We start from the raw sequence: 15,153 nt of genomic DNA on the forward strand, positions 1-15,153 counted from the left end.
AAAGTTTTCCTTTCTTACCCGTAAAATAGAGCAAACCTTGCGCTCGACGTTGGTTTTAGAACAATCGAATTGTGATCTTAACTGAGAAAAATCCTCTCCCTCTGTAAACAATAATCCAAATCAAGACAAACGTTAACGATTTTTTTTTACAGTTTACCGTATAGTCACACATTGATGAATACTGATTGTAAAACGCTTCAGCCTTTGCACTGTGTTTGCAGTATAACTGTTGCTGATTGTCTTGTGGTGTTGTAAAATTGTTTGTAACATACAGTTCTAGCTTCAGCTTACATCACAATGAATACATGCAGAAATCATTGAAAATGACCAACAACCATCTTATTAGCTTTAATTGAAATATACATAAGCCACCAAACTTGATGAACAAAGCAATGACAATCCCCATGCGTTCTATACGTCCATACTTTTATCAAGGATTTTCTTGTTGTGCTTGCAATCACTGGAGATCCCTTCAAAATTTGTCAAGATATGATTATCTCAGATGTGATGCTATTTGTCACTTTTAAAACATATTGTTCTGGCATTAACAAATAGCTAGTGAATAAATGAGGAAATTATTAAATAACACGAACAACTATCATCTATAAGCTTTCACTGGATATTAATCAAACGCCAAACTTGATGAACAACTTAAGTAGAATTGCATTTTACTTAAGCAGAATTGTATTTTACTTAAGCTTAATTGTTTAATTTGTTATCCACTTAAGCGGAATTCATATTAGCTTAAGTTCAAATGGTTTGTGTCTTTATCGTATTTTACTGAAGTAAAATTCAATTTAGCTTTAGCTTAATTGAATTAAGCTTAAGTAAAATACAGTTCTACTTAAGTAAAACACAATTCTGCTCAAGTAAAATGCAATTCTACTTAAGTAAAGTGCTATTCTACTTAAGCAAAATGGCTTCTCAAGTTTACTTAAGGCTAAATTGCAATTACGTCCAAAATCAAAGTAACTGTTCAGAGCGATGTCCCAAGCCATTGTATTTTACTTAAGTAGAATTGAATTTAACTTAAGTAAAATGCAATTATATTTAGCTTAAGTGCATTTTAATTCTACCTAAGTAGAAATCAATTTATCTTAAGATAAATTCAGTTTCACTTAAGCTTAATTGTATTCTACTTAAGCTTAAAAGAAAGTTGTTATTTTACTTTATTCTAAAACAATTAAGCTTAAGTACGTAAGTGCAATTAATTACACTTAAGCTTAATTCTATTATATTTAAGTGGAATTAATTCGACTTAAGTAGAATAAGACGGCTTATAGGTTTGTTTACAGAATTGTGGTGAATTAAATTTGACTCATTTGATCTATGAGGAAACATGCTTTGCCTTTATTTGAATCAAATGTTTAGACCCTCCACTAAAACAATAGGATTCTTGTACCCTGTATATGAGACCCACTGACTTACTTGTTTGTGAGTCTGTTTTGTATCACGGCATCCTTAATAGCCGAATGGTCATAGGCGTAGGAGCCCAATTTGATTTTTTTTTTGGGGGGGGGGGGGGGGGCTGTAACGACTTGCCCGAAAAATATAACAACAATTTTTCGCGCGCTCCGAACGCGTTCAAGATGTTAAGGTACATATCATATAGGCATGCATCGGTTACTACATCGCGTGCCAATTACATACAATCATTTGCCATGTTATTACCAGTTTTGGGGAAGCCGTTACAATAATAATATCAGTTTAACCATTGAAAAACACATTGCAATTTATTTTTCTTTTAGTAGGTGGCCGAAAAATTCTCAGCATATTGCCCGAATTTTCACAAAAATATGTCATGGGGGGGCTGCAGCCCCCCCGCCCCCACCACCACCTCCTACGCCAATGCCAATGCATGACTGAATACAATATTTCTACTCTAAACTAAATCATTAAAAAAAAAAAATTTAAACTTAAAATAAAAAGAATTTTTTTAAAGTTTTTAAAGAGTATTTTTGCAACGTAGGAGCCGTTTTATAAATAAAGGCTTTTTAAAGGTTAAAAGTTATAGGTTTCGCTGGGAATAAATTCATATATATATTTGACCAAGCAAACCCTGTTTGTTCTTCTTGACCTCTAACAATGTAAGTGGTATACAATGTAAATCCATCTTCGGAATGAATTGCCATTGCATTACAGTACATGTCATTACTTAAAGCACTCAAGTCCATCTAATATTTACAAGTAAACAAGACAATAAACTTACTAGAAAATACAGACGGACAGTTCAATTATTGTGCAATGCTGACTTCTTGTACCTCATAACACATGTTTACACACTTACTTGTGCAAAAAGATTGTATTAAACTGACAGGCCTGCCCAAGTCTCATCACTTAATTTCTTGCTGTTCTTGAAACATCTGCAGCATTATAATGTTAATCAAGTAGCGCACACCTACTTGTGCCGTTGCTTTATTACTATGTTGCACTCCTTACCACACTATGTTGATCTTCTGAGGGAATGATGTTATATATGAATCCAAACACAGCTGTTTCCTGAATGGAACATTACTTTGCAGTAACCCGTGAGCTGTGAAGATTCACTTCATTTCCTATTAGGCTATGCTGTCTTTTCTTTGTTGTAATTTGACTAGCGAGTGACAGCCACGACAAACAAAGTCAGGGATACTAAACTGCAATATGCATGTCCTCCTTCCTCGTGTATCCAATAGCAGAGACGGATACGATGCTTAACTAAAATCAACAGAGTTCGTCGATGGCAAGATCAGATTTCCGTATCTTGTTGCAAATTATTGTTATCAATAGGTAACCAATTCCTATCTACATAGTTTGTTTCATATATGATATGTTCAGGGATTGTAGTGGCAGAGTTGCTTATTCGGCCTTCCATAGAAAAGTTATTTTTATGTTTTCGGGTGTTGAAAGCCTACAAGCCAACACGGTATTTACGAGCTTAATTATCACCATTTGTGACCTACGAGTACGTTTATACGAGTACGTTTCGAGTATATAACCATTCTATAGCGTTTAGAGTGTATCATTCAACAGTTATTTTGTTTCCTTGTTTTTCGTGTTTTTTGTGAGGAACGGTGTAAATATCTCTGTAAATACAAGTTGTTTTATTACTTTACTACGGACTTTCGTCAGTGTGTGTTTTTACATTACGGATTTTCGTCTTCGTGTTCATCTAATTTTAGTCGGCTTTTCAGCTCCGTGCCCGGACATCACATGGTAAATACCTTGGTTATGTGTTTACGAAACCTTACGATGGACTGTTTATTTTATATGTTAACAATACGTTATGATTACGAACCTTTTTGTGACCCCTCGCTACTGATTGAAATGTGGATAGGCTATAGCGGAAGTAGGCAAAGCTATCTACTGTGTATGTAGTGCGCACAGTATCTAGGTTAGTTACAGTTCTCGTATAACGGGGCTACAGTTTTCAGTGAAAGCAGCGCGCGAGTGCTGCTTCTTGAACATTCTCTACGGAAGCCTATAAGGGCCATCACTAAGGAATTTTAGAAGAGACATTATTTCGTTACTTTGATACGATACCTTAACCAACGACATGGAGGCTCTCAAAAATGAAAGAGCTAAGTTCTTACGTACCTCGACTCGATTAAAAAATGAGATATCAAGTCTTATAACGCTACCGTCAGTTGAGGATGAGAAAATTCGAGAAAAGGTGTCTTTGTATGACAGAAACTTTGTTGATTTTTCGGAAGCCCATAAGGCATACATTGCTATGTTGAATGAGGAAGAGGCCACAGAGGAGAACAGCACTTATTACCAACCGAAATCGGAGGAATATCAACAGTTTTCCAAGGCAATGTCTGAATGGATTAAAGGAAGAGAGGTCGACATAAAACCTCAAGATAGTATTTCTCAGGTTTCCAGTAAGGGTTCCAGAAATTCAAAGGCCTCATCAGTAAGGACTGTAGCATCCACAGAGCGTATGAAAGAGGAAGCCAAGTTGGAGGGACTAAAAGTTAGGGTTGAAATGTTGAGGAAAAGAAGAGAAATTGAAGAGAAAGAAAGATTGCTCAAACAACAACGGGAGGATTATGAGTTAGAAGTTGAAATGAAGTTGGCAGAGGCAAAGGCGAATGTGTTCAAGAAATATGACAACCCAGAATCAAGTGACGAAGAAAGCCTGCTGACAAAGTCTGACGACAAAGTTGATTCCAGTGGTGTACACAACTTGATTCGATCCCAAACAGAGATCTCAAGAATGATGATAGACCAGCAAAAGCTTGTTTCACTTCCTAGGCGTGAGTTGCAAATTTTCGATGGTAAAGTTCAAGATTACAGAGCTTTTATTGCTGCTTTTGAACACAACATTGAGCAACTCACAGACAACAACCAAGATAGGCTATACTACTTACAGCAGTTTACATCTGGTAGGCCTAGAGAGCTAGTAAGAAGTTGCATGGGGAAAGACCCAAAGAGAGGTTATGAGCAGGCTAGACGAGAGCTAGAGGAGGAGTACGGCGATGACTTTAGAATCTTGAGTTCTTACAGAAAAGAAATAGAAATGATGCAACCTATTAAAGGAGAAAACTCAGCGGCTATGAAAGATTACCTTACATTCTGTGTTGTGTTTGGTAACGCTATTAATGAAAGTGAGATCCTCAGAAAAATGGACCAGACAGAGAGTATAATGAAGTTGGTTAGCAAACTTCCTTATAGACTACGAGAAAGATGGCGCTTGCAAGCCTACAGAATCAAAGGGAAGAGTCATAAGTTGGCAGGATTCCATGACTATGTTGAGTTTGTCAGAGAACAAGTGAAGATAGCTACCGACTCGATTTACGGTGACATAAGTATGGAGAGTTCAAAGGACTGTAGTAAATTCAGGCAAAACAGAAAGTCCTTTAAAGGTTTCAGTACAATTATACAGGAGCAGAAATCAAGATCCAAGAACGAAGGAAAGAGTATGGAATATACTAAATGCCTGTATTGTGGCAATAACCACATGCTAGAAGTCTGCAGAGAATTGGGCTCCAAAACACATGAAGAAAAGTTGATCTTCCTACGTACTAAAGGACTGTGCTTCAGATGTCTTGATGGTAACCATATTAGTAAAGATTGCAAGCAGGATAGACTTATTTGTAAAGTATGTCGGAAACTGCACCCTACAGTACTTCATTATGGTAAACAGCCCGAACGTAAGCCCACAAGCCAATTGGGTGACTGCTTAAATCAAGCACCCAGAGAAACAACCACTACAGTCAAGACGAGTTGTGTTAACACCCAACCAGGGACTAGTATCTGCATGGGGGCCGGAGTCAATAAGACATCCATGCCTGTTGTGCCAGTGCGAGTGAAATCTAAGTCAACAAATAAAGATGTCGAGACTTATGCCTTCTTAGACACTGGTAGCTCTGACACCTTTATCTCAGAGAACCTTGCTAAGCAGTTGTGTGTCAGTGGACCTAAGACCAAAATACTGTTAAGTACACTGCCGAATGATGGACTGGTGGATAGCCGATTTGTTGTGAATTTAGAAGTGTGCGACCTACAAGGACTGAACTCCTTGCCATTGCCAACAGTGTACATCCAAAAACGGATTCCAGTTAACAAAGAAGACATTGTTACTCAAGATGATTTGAGAAAATGGCCTTACTTGAGAAGAGTCTCAATACCAGACTCAAAGGCAACGGAAGTTGGATTGCTCATTGGACAAAATGCCCATAAAGCATTAGAACCATGGGAAGTGGTTAACAGCCAGGGAGATGGACCTTATGCTGTACGTACATGTCTGGGATGGACTGTGAATGGTCCAATAAAGAGTGGCATGAAGGTTCATGTCAACTACGTCAGTTTGCGGACCATAGATGAAATGTTAACTTCCCAGTTTAACTACGACTTTAGCGAAAGGATTTCAGAAGAGATACCTGAAAAATCTAGAGATGATCATCAATTCCTCCAACAGTTAGATAAGTCAGCAAAGTTGGTGAATGGTCACTATGAAACAGCCCTACCTCTTAAACAAGAAGATTCTTGCATGCCAAACAATAAAGACTTGGCAGTGCAATGGGCTACCAACATGAAACGTCGTTTTCAGAAGGATCCAAAGTACTATGAGGACTACAAAGGTTTCATGCAAGGGCTGCTGGATAAAGGCTATGCAGTTCCGATAACAGATGAAGAGACACATCGTGATGATGGCAAGGTGTGGTATGTTCCTCACCATGGAGTCTACCATCCTCAGAAGAAGAAAATACGTGTGGTATTCAACTGTGCAGCCAAATTCAAGGGAGTATCATTAAATGACAAACTCCTGCAAGGCCCCGACCTTACAAATTCATTGGTTGGAGTCCTTCTTCGCTTTAGAATGGAGCCAATTGCCCTCATGGCAGACATTGAAGCGATGTTCTACCAGGTTCGAGTGCAAACGGAACATCGTGACCTCCTACGCTTTGTTTGGTGGCCAGATGGAAATACTGACCAACCCTTACGAGAATACAAAATGATGGTGCACTTGTTCGGTGCGGTGTCATCACCGAGTTGTGCCAACTATGCGCTGCATAAAACTGCAGATGACTTTGGAGATGGTTTCGATAAAAGGACCGTAGAAGCTGTAAAGGAAAACTTCTACGTGGATGACATGTTGAAATCAGTAGGGACCGAAGAGGAAGCTATTATTCTGATGAAACAATTGAGAGAATTATTGGGCAGAGGAGGATTCCGTTTGACCAAATGGGTCAGCAACAGTAGATTGGTGTTGGATACCATTCCCAAAGATGAAAGAGCAGAAGGGATCAGGAGTTTAGATATGGAGAAAGACAAACTACCAATTGACAGAGCTCTTGGAGTCTCATGGTGTGTGGAATCAGATCAGTTTCAATTCCGAGTGACAGTGAATGAGAGGCCATACACTAGAAAGGGGATCCTATCGATAGTCGCTTCGATCTATGACCCGTTAGGATTTCTCGCCCCATTTGTCTTAGTTGCAAAAAGAATTCTCCAAGACCTTTGCAGAATGAAATTGGCTTGGGATGACGATATTCCAGACGAGCATCTGAAATGTTGGAAAAGATGGCTGTTAGAATTGCCAAAGTTGAAAGACTTCAAGGTCAACAGATGTCTCAAGTCAGATGGTTACGACAATGTCAGAAACACCCAGCTACACCTTTTCAGTGATGCTAGTGAAAGCGGTTATGGTGTTGCTGCATATGTTCGTTTCGTGAATGAAGAAAACCAAATTCATTGCGCATTTGTGATGGGGAAGGCAAGGGTTGCCCCCCTCAAACAAATCACCATCCCACGGTTAGAACTCACAGCGGCTACAGTGTCTGTGAGACTCTTCAAATCCTTGGAGAGAGACCTGCATATCAAACTGGACAGTGTGACATTTTGGACAGACAGTACCTCAGTAATTCGATACGTCAGTAATAGTTCAGCGAGATACCATACTTTTGTAGCCAACAGGGTTGCCATTATTACTGACACTTCCCAGCCAAGTCAATGGTCGTATGTGGAATCTTCAGAAAACCCAGCTGATGACGCATCGAGAGGTCTGTATGCAGACGATCTAATCCGATGCCATAGGTGGATCCTTGGACCAGATTTTCTTTGGCTGCATGAGAACGAGTGGCCCTTAAGACAGAAATTTGAACGAGATATATCTTTGAAAGACCCAGAGGTTAAAAAGACGGCAACGGTTGCTGCTACGTCTACCAACGTAGCCCAGAACACCATGAATGAGTTGATCAGCAAGTACTCAAGCTGGTTCAAGCTCAAGTGTCACATTGCATGGATGTTGAAACTGATGTCAGTACTAAAGCAGCTGAGTGATCTTCGTAAGAGTTTGAAGGGTCAAGAGCCAAAGGAAATAGATGAGAAAATGAGACATGCCAGACAAAGGAGATTCAAAATGAATTTGTCTGTCTCCGACTTGGAAGAAGCAGAAGTTTCAGTTGTGAAATTTGTTCAGAATCAAGCATTTCCTGATGAAATTGCTTCCTTACGAGACAACTCTAAGGGCGGATCAGTTAAGAAAAGAAGCCCTATCTACAAGCTGGATCCGAGATACAAAGATGGAGTGCTGAGAGTGGGAGGACGACTCAGTCGGTCAGCCATGCCTGAATGTGAGAAACATCAGTACATCCTTCCCAAGAAATCTATTGTATCTGAGATGATAATGAGAGAAATCCATACACAGTTACACCATGGAGGAAGAGCCCTGACTCTGTCGCATCTGCGAAGAAAGTATTGGGTTGTGAGTGCACATGCACTGGTACGTAAATGTATTAACCAGTGTGTAACATGTCGGCGTTTGCGAGCAAAGGCTGGTGAACAAAAGATGGCTGATTTACCGACTTCTCGTATTACTCCTGATGAGCCACCCTTTACAAGAGTGGGCGTGGATTTCTTCGGACCTTTCAATGTCAAACAAGGACGTTCGTTAGTGAAAAGATACGGAGTGGTCTTCACGTGTTTTGCAATACGTGCAGTACACTTGGAGGTAGCGCATGCTCTCGACACCGATTCCTGTATCAATGCACTCCGTAGATTCATCGCTAGGAGAGGACAAGTTGGTGAAATTTGGTCTGATAATGGAACCAATTTGGTGGCAACAGATCGAGAGTTGAAACGGAGTATTCAAGAATGGAATGACTCAAAGATTCGAAGTGAAATGTTACAAGTCAATGTTGACTGGAAATACAGCCCACCAACTGGTTCACACTATGGTGGAGTCTGGGAACGTCAAATCAGAACTGTGAGACAGATCCTAAATGTTCTATTGCGGTCACAAACATTAAGTGATGAGAGTTTGCAAACCTTTTTGTGTGAGGTGGAGGCAACAATAAACAGTCGTCCTTTAACTACTGTGTCCCTCGATCTCAACGATGTGGAACCCCTGACACCAAACCACTTACTTCTTCTGAAAGGCAAACCTAATCTCCCCCCTGGAGTCTTCGTCAAGACAGATGTCTACGTGCGACGACGTTGGAGACAAGCGCAGTTTCTTGCCGACCTCTTTTGGAAGAGATGGCTTCGGGAATACCTACCTCAACTTCAGCAGCGTCAAAAGTGGCTGAAACCAAAGAGGAACTTTGAGCCTGGAGACATAGTTTTGATAGTAGAAGATAACGCCCCGAGAAATTCTTGGTTGATGGGACGTATCACCTCAGTATTGTCAGATCAAAGGGGAGAGGTTAGGCGGGTTAAGGTAAAAACTGCTTCCAGTGAATTAGAGCGGCCAATAGCCAAACTGTGCCTGTTATTAGAGGCTGATGAATAAAGCTTGCTCTATGTATGTGCCAAGGTGAGCCTAGCGCCCTTGGATAAAGACCGTGAAGGTCTGATCTGATCTAAATTTACCTCTCCATGTGAAATTTCTTACTATTGTTATGTTAACCTGACATTTTTGACTTACTTTCAGTTGAGTATTGAGCCAAGTTTTGCATTCCTTTGTTCAATGTAATAATGCATGTAGCTACCAAGGTGAGCCAAGCGCCCTTGGGTAAAGGTCGTGAAGACCTAATTATCTCTTTTGTAAACACAAAGTTAATTATGTAATTTGTAAGCAAAAGATTAAGTTTTTGAGCTGTTATTTTGTTTAGAACTTTGTGTTATTTTGTTTGAGAACTTTGTTTTTTTTTTACTATGCTTTTTCTACATGTTTGGAAATAAGTGTGCTAGTTTGCTTTTAAAAAAAATGTTTAGTTTGTTATCCTTGTTGTATTATTCATTGTTCTACCAGAAAATGTTTAGGGTAATTGTCAAACATGCCTAGTTTGTACAATTAAGGGGCCGGTGTAGTGGCAGAGTTGCTTATTCGGCCTTCCATAGAAAAGTTATTTTTATGTTTTCGGGTGTTGAAAGCCTACAAGCCAACACGGTATTTACGAGCTTAATTATCACCATTTGTGACCTACGAGTACGTTTATACGAGTACGTTTCGAGTATATAACCATTCTATAGCGTTTAGAGTGTATCATTCAACAGTTATTTTGTTTCCTTGTTTTTCGTGTTTTTTGTGAGGAACGGTGTAAATATCTCTGTAAATACAAGTTGTTTTATTACTTTACTACGGACTTTCGTCAGTGTGTGTTTTTACATTACGGATTTTCGTCTTCGTGTTCATCTAATTTTAGTCGGCTTTTCAGCTCCGTGCCCGGACATCACAGGGATCCTTTGGTAAATTTAGGGCTTTCACTCTGAAGATATTAGCCTACCCATCGTTCCACGTGGCCAATGGCCTGGCAGCCGGGTGAATGAAAATGTACACCCACTATTTGTATGGCAGTTAATTGAGCAATCAGAGAGCAGATCTAAGTAGGTGCAGAGTAACACAGTTTCTGTACTTGTTGATTAAGTACCAAGCAATTAGGGATCAACATGATCGTTACTCACCGGGAAATCGTAGGGTGAATAACAGCTGCAGTACACTGGTCCAGAGCCGTATATAGAGAGAGTTTGGCCAACCATGTAACCGATTTGGATTGGTCGAGAGGGAAAACGCCCACACAGGGTGGTAAAATAGGTCCACTTGAAAACTTTATAGCAGACGACACGCATACTCACAGTGTATAGACTATCGTTTGTGTACACGAAAAAAGTACGAAATTATGAAAGAAATGGTGCGGGGATGCTGCAATCGGTCAGAACATGGATATTGTTGTTTGATTATCCGACTGACCATAAAAGAAGAGGAATTTTTTGGAAGTAGAAAGAACAAGATGGAGATCTAATGAAAAAAGTCTGTGTAGCCTAGGCCCATACTCAGGCTAGCCATAGGCCCTAGTGTAATACGAGTAATGTACAAGCAATGCGAGAATTTTACGTTCAGACTGGTTTCTGTAATTACATGCATGGCTATTCTCTCTCGTTTTACGATCCACAAATTCGATTTCATTATGCCAGCTCTCCTAATCATAGGCATGGCAGTTTCAGTCGCACATATAGTTATCCTAATTCCTAGTTATTGTATGCCTAGGCTATGCCTAGCCTAAAAAAGTATCACTTTTAGTTTAATGTAAAAGGGTGGGCTAGCCTCTAGGCATCACGTAAAGCCCTAATCCTTAGTTAAGCCCGAAGCATAAGTTAAGCCTGGGCTTAGTTAGACCTGGACCATTCCTTCTATTACTACAACTGTTATAGCACATTACATAATATGGCACAGTATAAGGCCCAATTAAACTAGGTCTAAGGAAAACAAAGTAGCCTAGGCCTAAACTAGTTAGGCTAGGTCTATACTCATTGGCAACTTGTGGGTTGTGTACACATACAGGCCTAATTATATAGACCCTTTTTAGTATGCCATAAACAAGTGCCCAAATGGTTAAATGATCTTGGTTTGTTTAATTGTCAGCATTGGCCTATCCTTTTTAGGCTAACATGAATTCAGCCTAATTTTTTCTTCTTCAAAAGTATAGCCTAGGCCTTGGTTTAATTTGGATGCAGTCAACTATCATTTATCAAAGTTGCATCAGTACCTCCTTATTCCCTTAATTGACACCCACATTGATGATTGAAGTTAAAAAAAATCTTTTTAAATTATCTTTAGACAGTAAATTTTAACTCCCTGAATTTCAGGACTTTTTTTACAAATCAAAGGTGACATGTGCTCTGAAGAAAAACTCCTAACATAAAAAGCCACAGTTAGCAGACTGTGATAATGACAAACCTGGTGAGTGACTACTAGACTGAAATCCAGTTCCTGCAACCACAGCAATAAAGTCTTTGTTTTAATCAATGCACTTGTGTGTTTGAAACTTTCAAATGGACACTCAATGGCAGTTGGTTAAGATATAAGGTTTTACCTTCATCATGGAGAGTTGAAGGGAATCTGCCTCATCATCTGAATAATGGACTCAAGGATAGCAACAAATCATGATTGGATAATGATTTTGAGCAAGTAAATATCTGGCAATTTGAAAGTTTGTATTATTTTTTTTACATATTATTTAAGCTGTTTAGCTCACACACAAGCAAATGATCAAGTGACAACAACCGATGCAGTATATTTAAAGGTATTGAAGACTTGCCCTAAACCGCATGCCACGTTCTGAAAAAGTTTACTTTCCGTTGCTTGCAAGTGAAGTTTTTTTTGTGTCGCTACAAAATGCAGACAGTAATGAAACCTGATACCTTGTTATCTTTTATCTAGACCTGAGATGTCCACGCTGCTATGTGCACTGTGTTGTGGGTATTGACTGTGATGTTTGTATTGACTGTACACTAATGTCTATTTACAGATGGTAGCAAGCTGTATGTGTATTTTCTGGGATCAATGGTGGTGTCTAACACTAGTCTTCTGTTACACCGCATTCGAAACTAGGTCAGATAACCGGCATGAGACGTTTCTTTGTGCGGGAGTCTCCACACCCTTTAAGGAGAAGTATTTATATCCCATTAATAGAGAAAGAATTATGTTTCATTGGTAGCATGCAACTTAAAATTTTGCAAACATTAGATACAATCAAACAATAACAAGGTTCATTTACAAGGTAATCTACTGCCCTTTATTTCACATTAGTCTGTCACATCAGAAGGTCACAGCTTTCAATAATTATACAAACAAATTCCCTTGATGGGTGCTTCGGTAGATTCCTGCAATTTTCAAGTTTATCAATGTAATAAGTTCTGAATGTGGCAATGTGGAGAAGCTTTGGGATAATCTGTGGATAAGACTGCCAGACTATCAACAAGATTCCACATCCATGCAACTCCAACTGCTTCCTTCACCTCCTTGCAGATGTACCACATGTCCCAAAAAAAGTCAGCATTGGTTAATGTAATTAAAATCTGGCTTCCTCCTGAGCTGGCAAATACACATGAATTGTCAAGTACAGAGGTCAGTGTGAAACCACTGAAAGATCTTCTCAGCTTTCAAGAAAACAAAGACTTGAAGCCAAATTGACAGAGGCCACACTGATACCATTCCACTCTCATAAGATGAAGGTATCACACACACTTCATTTTGCTTCTGCGATGCAGTGCCTGGTAGACTGTGAGGGTCACCCAATGGATGTTTTAACAACTGCCTGGTTTATAGAGCTCTGCAACAGATAATTCATCCTAATGTGTAGTCGTCATCCTGTCATGGCCTTGAGCAAGTTGAACCCACTTCAACACAAAGCAGCTATTGAATTCTTGTCTAGGTACTGTCAAATCCACATCACCGTCATTGCTGGTTCCAGCTACGCTGACCATGATGAAAGAGTACAATGAGGGTTTTTTAATTCACCCAACAGACCTTGCATTCCAGTACCTTTGGGCAGCTGAAAAGATATTCAGAAATTGTTATATATGAGTGTGTTTGTATGCATGCATATGTGTGATTTTCTTGCTTTACAGAACAGCTCCATTTTGATAAGCTATGTAACGTGGAAACCTGCCAATCATATGTTTGAAATAGGACAGGCTGAAACGATTCTTAAATGAAAAGCTTAACGACTTCTTGCATTTTTATACATCACTGTTCAGGTAAGGCCAGTAAGGGCAGTATGAAGAATAAGTAACAATTAATAATTATCATTATGGCCATTTGCTGTCTGCATAATAACAAACTGAATGATGTCATGATTGTCATCAGCCCTGTGCTCAGTTGACAACACTGACAAGCAGGCACACTATGTCAGTGTGATCCATGAAACCTTATTAAGGACATGACCGTATAGTATATATGTTAATGGAAAATACATAAGCTACAACATACACCAGTATTCAGTTGTTGCAGGTTTTTTTTTTCTCGACAGACCCATTCAATCTGTTGCACCTACTATAGCCTAGTACTACATTCCTGAGAAATTAACACCACAATATCAGTCTTAGGTTTGCCCACAGACTCCCAACTATTGCTAACTCCTACACTCAAGTATATAGTTTAGTTTAGTAGAAAAAAAGACCAGGGGAGACATTCAAGTCCCCATTAAGGACCCTAAGGCTATATGAGAGGAATAAAACCGAGGACATCAAATATCATACCCAATTACAATGCTTAATGTACTCATCCAAAGTATTCTTAAACCCATTCACACTACTTGCAATTCAACCTTCTCAGGCAAACCATTCCATCCATTCGCAACCATTGTATAAGTTGTATTAGACTTTAGAGAAAAAGTTATGCCGAATATTAATCCTACTATGTAACTTCTGGAGTTTAATACAATGACCTCTGGTACAACTACTTTTTGGCAAACCTGAAAAGATCAGTGAAGCATAAATTGTCATTTTGTAGGCCTGTGTAGGCCTACTTTATTTAATTGAAGGATCTATTAATGTAGGCCTGATGCTATAGTTGTGCGTCTGTAATCTAGCCTAGCCAGGACTGTGATGTGTGCTTTTCGTTTGTATGACTAAAGTAGGACTAGTAGTATGAGGCGTAAAATAAAACAAGTGTAATGACAGGTTTTCAGCTAGTTTTCTATGCTTTTCAGGTGTGAAGATAAACGTAAATGTCATTAACTAACGCATACTCTAATTCATTACCTGATATCCATTTTGTTCCTCGTATGCCTGTCAAAATCTGACATTCTGAGTCGCTTCGTTTGTTCGCAACGAGCACAGTGTGCAAAGCTGCTATATATTGTGTGTGGTGTTTTTCGTGTTTCGCGCAACTGGTAACGACAACTGGACCTATTTTGATGCCCATGGTTTGCGTGTGACGTCACAAATCGCCAGTTGGCCAAACTCTCTCTATATACGGCTCTGCACTGGTCCTTCAATGAGCTCCCTCAGTGTTCTATCCAACACAACACTTGGCATCTTTTAGGAGAATATTTAAGATCAACCACATCCAAACATTACGATGATGAGAATTGACTCTCATCAGTTAAGGTGCCATTTTAATAACCACGTGTGTCAACTGGCTCTTGTAATCCATATGTTAACAATTCTAAAAGGAACCGTTAGCTTCAAACTATGTGCAGAACATGCAGCGTTCAATGTGCGATTCCATTTTTGTCGAGATGCCGGGGAATAAGGAAATAGGTCATGTTATTCACTCAGCAGCTGGACGAACTACAAGGGCAATACGCCTTATATGTGCGGTTGCCGGGTGAATAATATGTTACGTTTTCTTATTCGCATGGAAGCATCGGGTGAATAAGTACAAGGGTTAGTCCTTATGCATCCGGCTGCCAGGGAATAAGATTATCGATGCATTTCTTCTTCGCCTGGTAGTCCGATGAATTACTAATGCGTTTATCTTATTCCACTGGCTGCCACGCG

General features: G+C 39.5%; 1 protein-coding gene across 1 annotated transcript; it reads left to right on the forward strand.

Moving 5' to 3' along the window:
- The first annotated feature begins 3,535 nt into the window (after positions 1 to 3,535).
- LOC139965582 (uncharacterized) lies at positions 3,536 to 9,217 on the forward strand. The gene has a single exon (XM_071968107.1). The coding sequence runs from the start codon at positions 3,536 to 3,538 to the stop codon at positions 9,215 to 9,217; it is 5,682 nt and encodes a 1,893-aa protein (XP_071824208.1).
- The last annotated feature ends 5,936 nt before the right edge of the window (positions 9,218 to 15,153 follow it).

The sequence above is a fragment of the Apostichopus japonicus genome, chromosome 3 (genome assembly GCF_037975245.1).
Source record: "Apostichopus japonicus isolate 1M-3 chromosome 3, ASM3797524v1, whole genome shotgun sequence".
NCBI lineage: Eukaryota > Metazoa > Echinodermata > Holothuroidea > Aspidochirotida > Stichopodidae > Apostichopus > Apostichopus japonicus.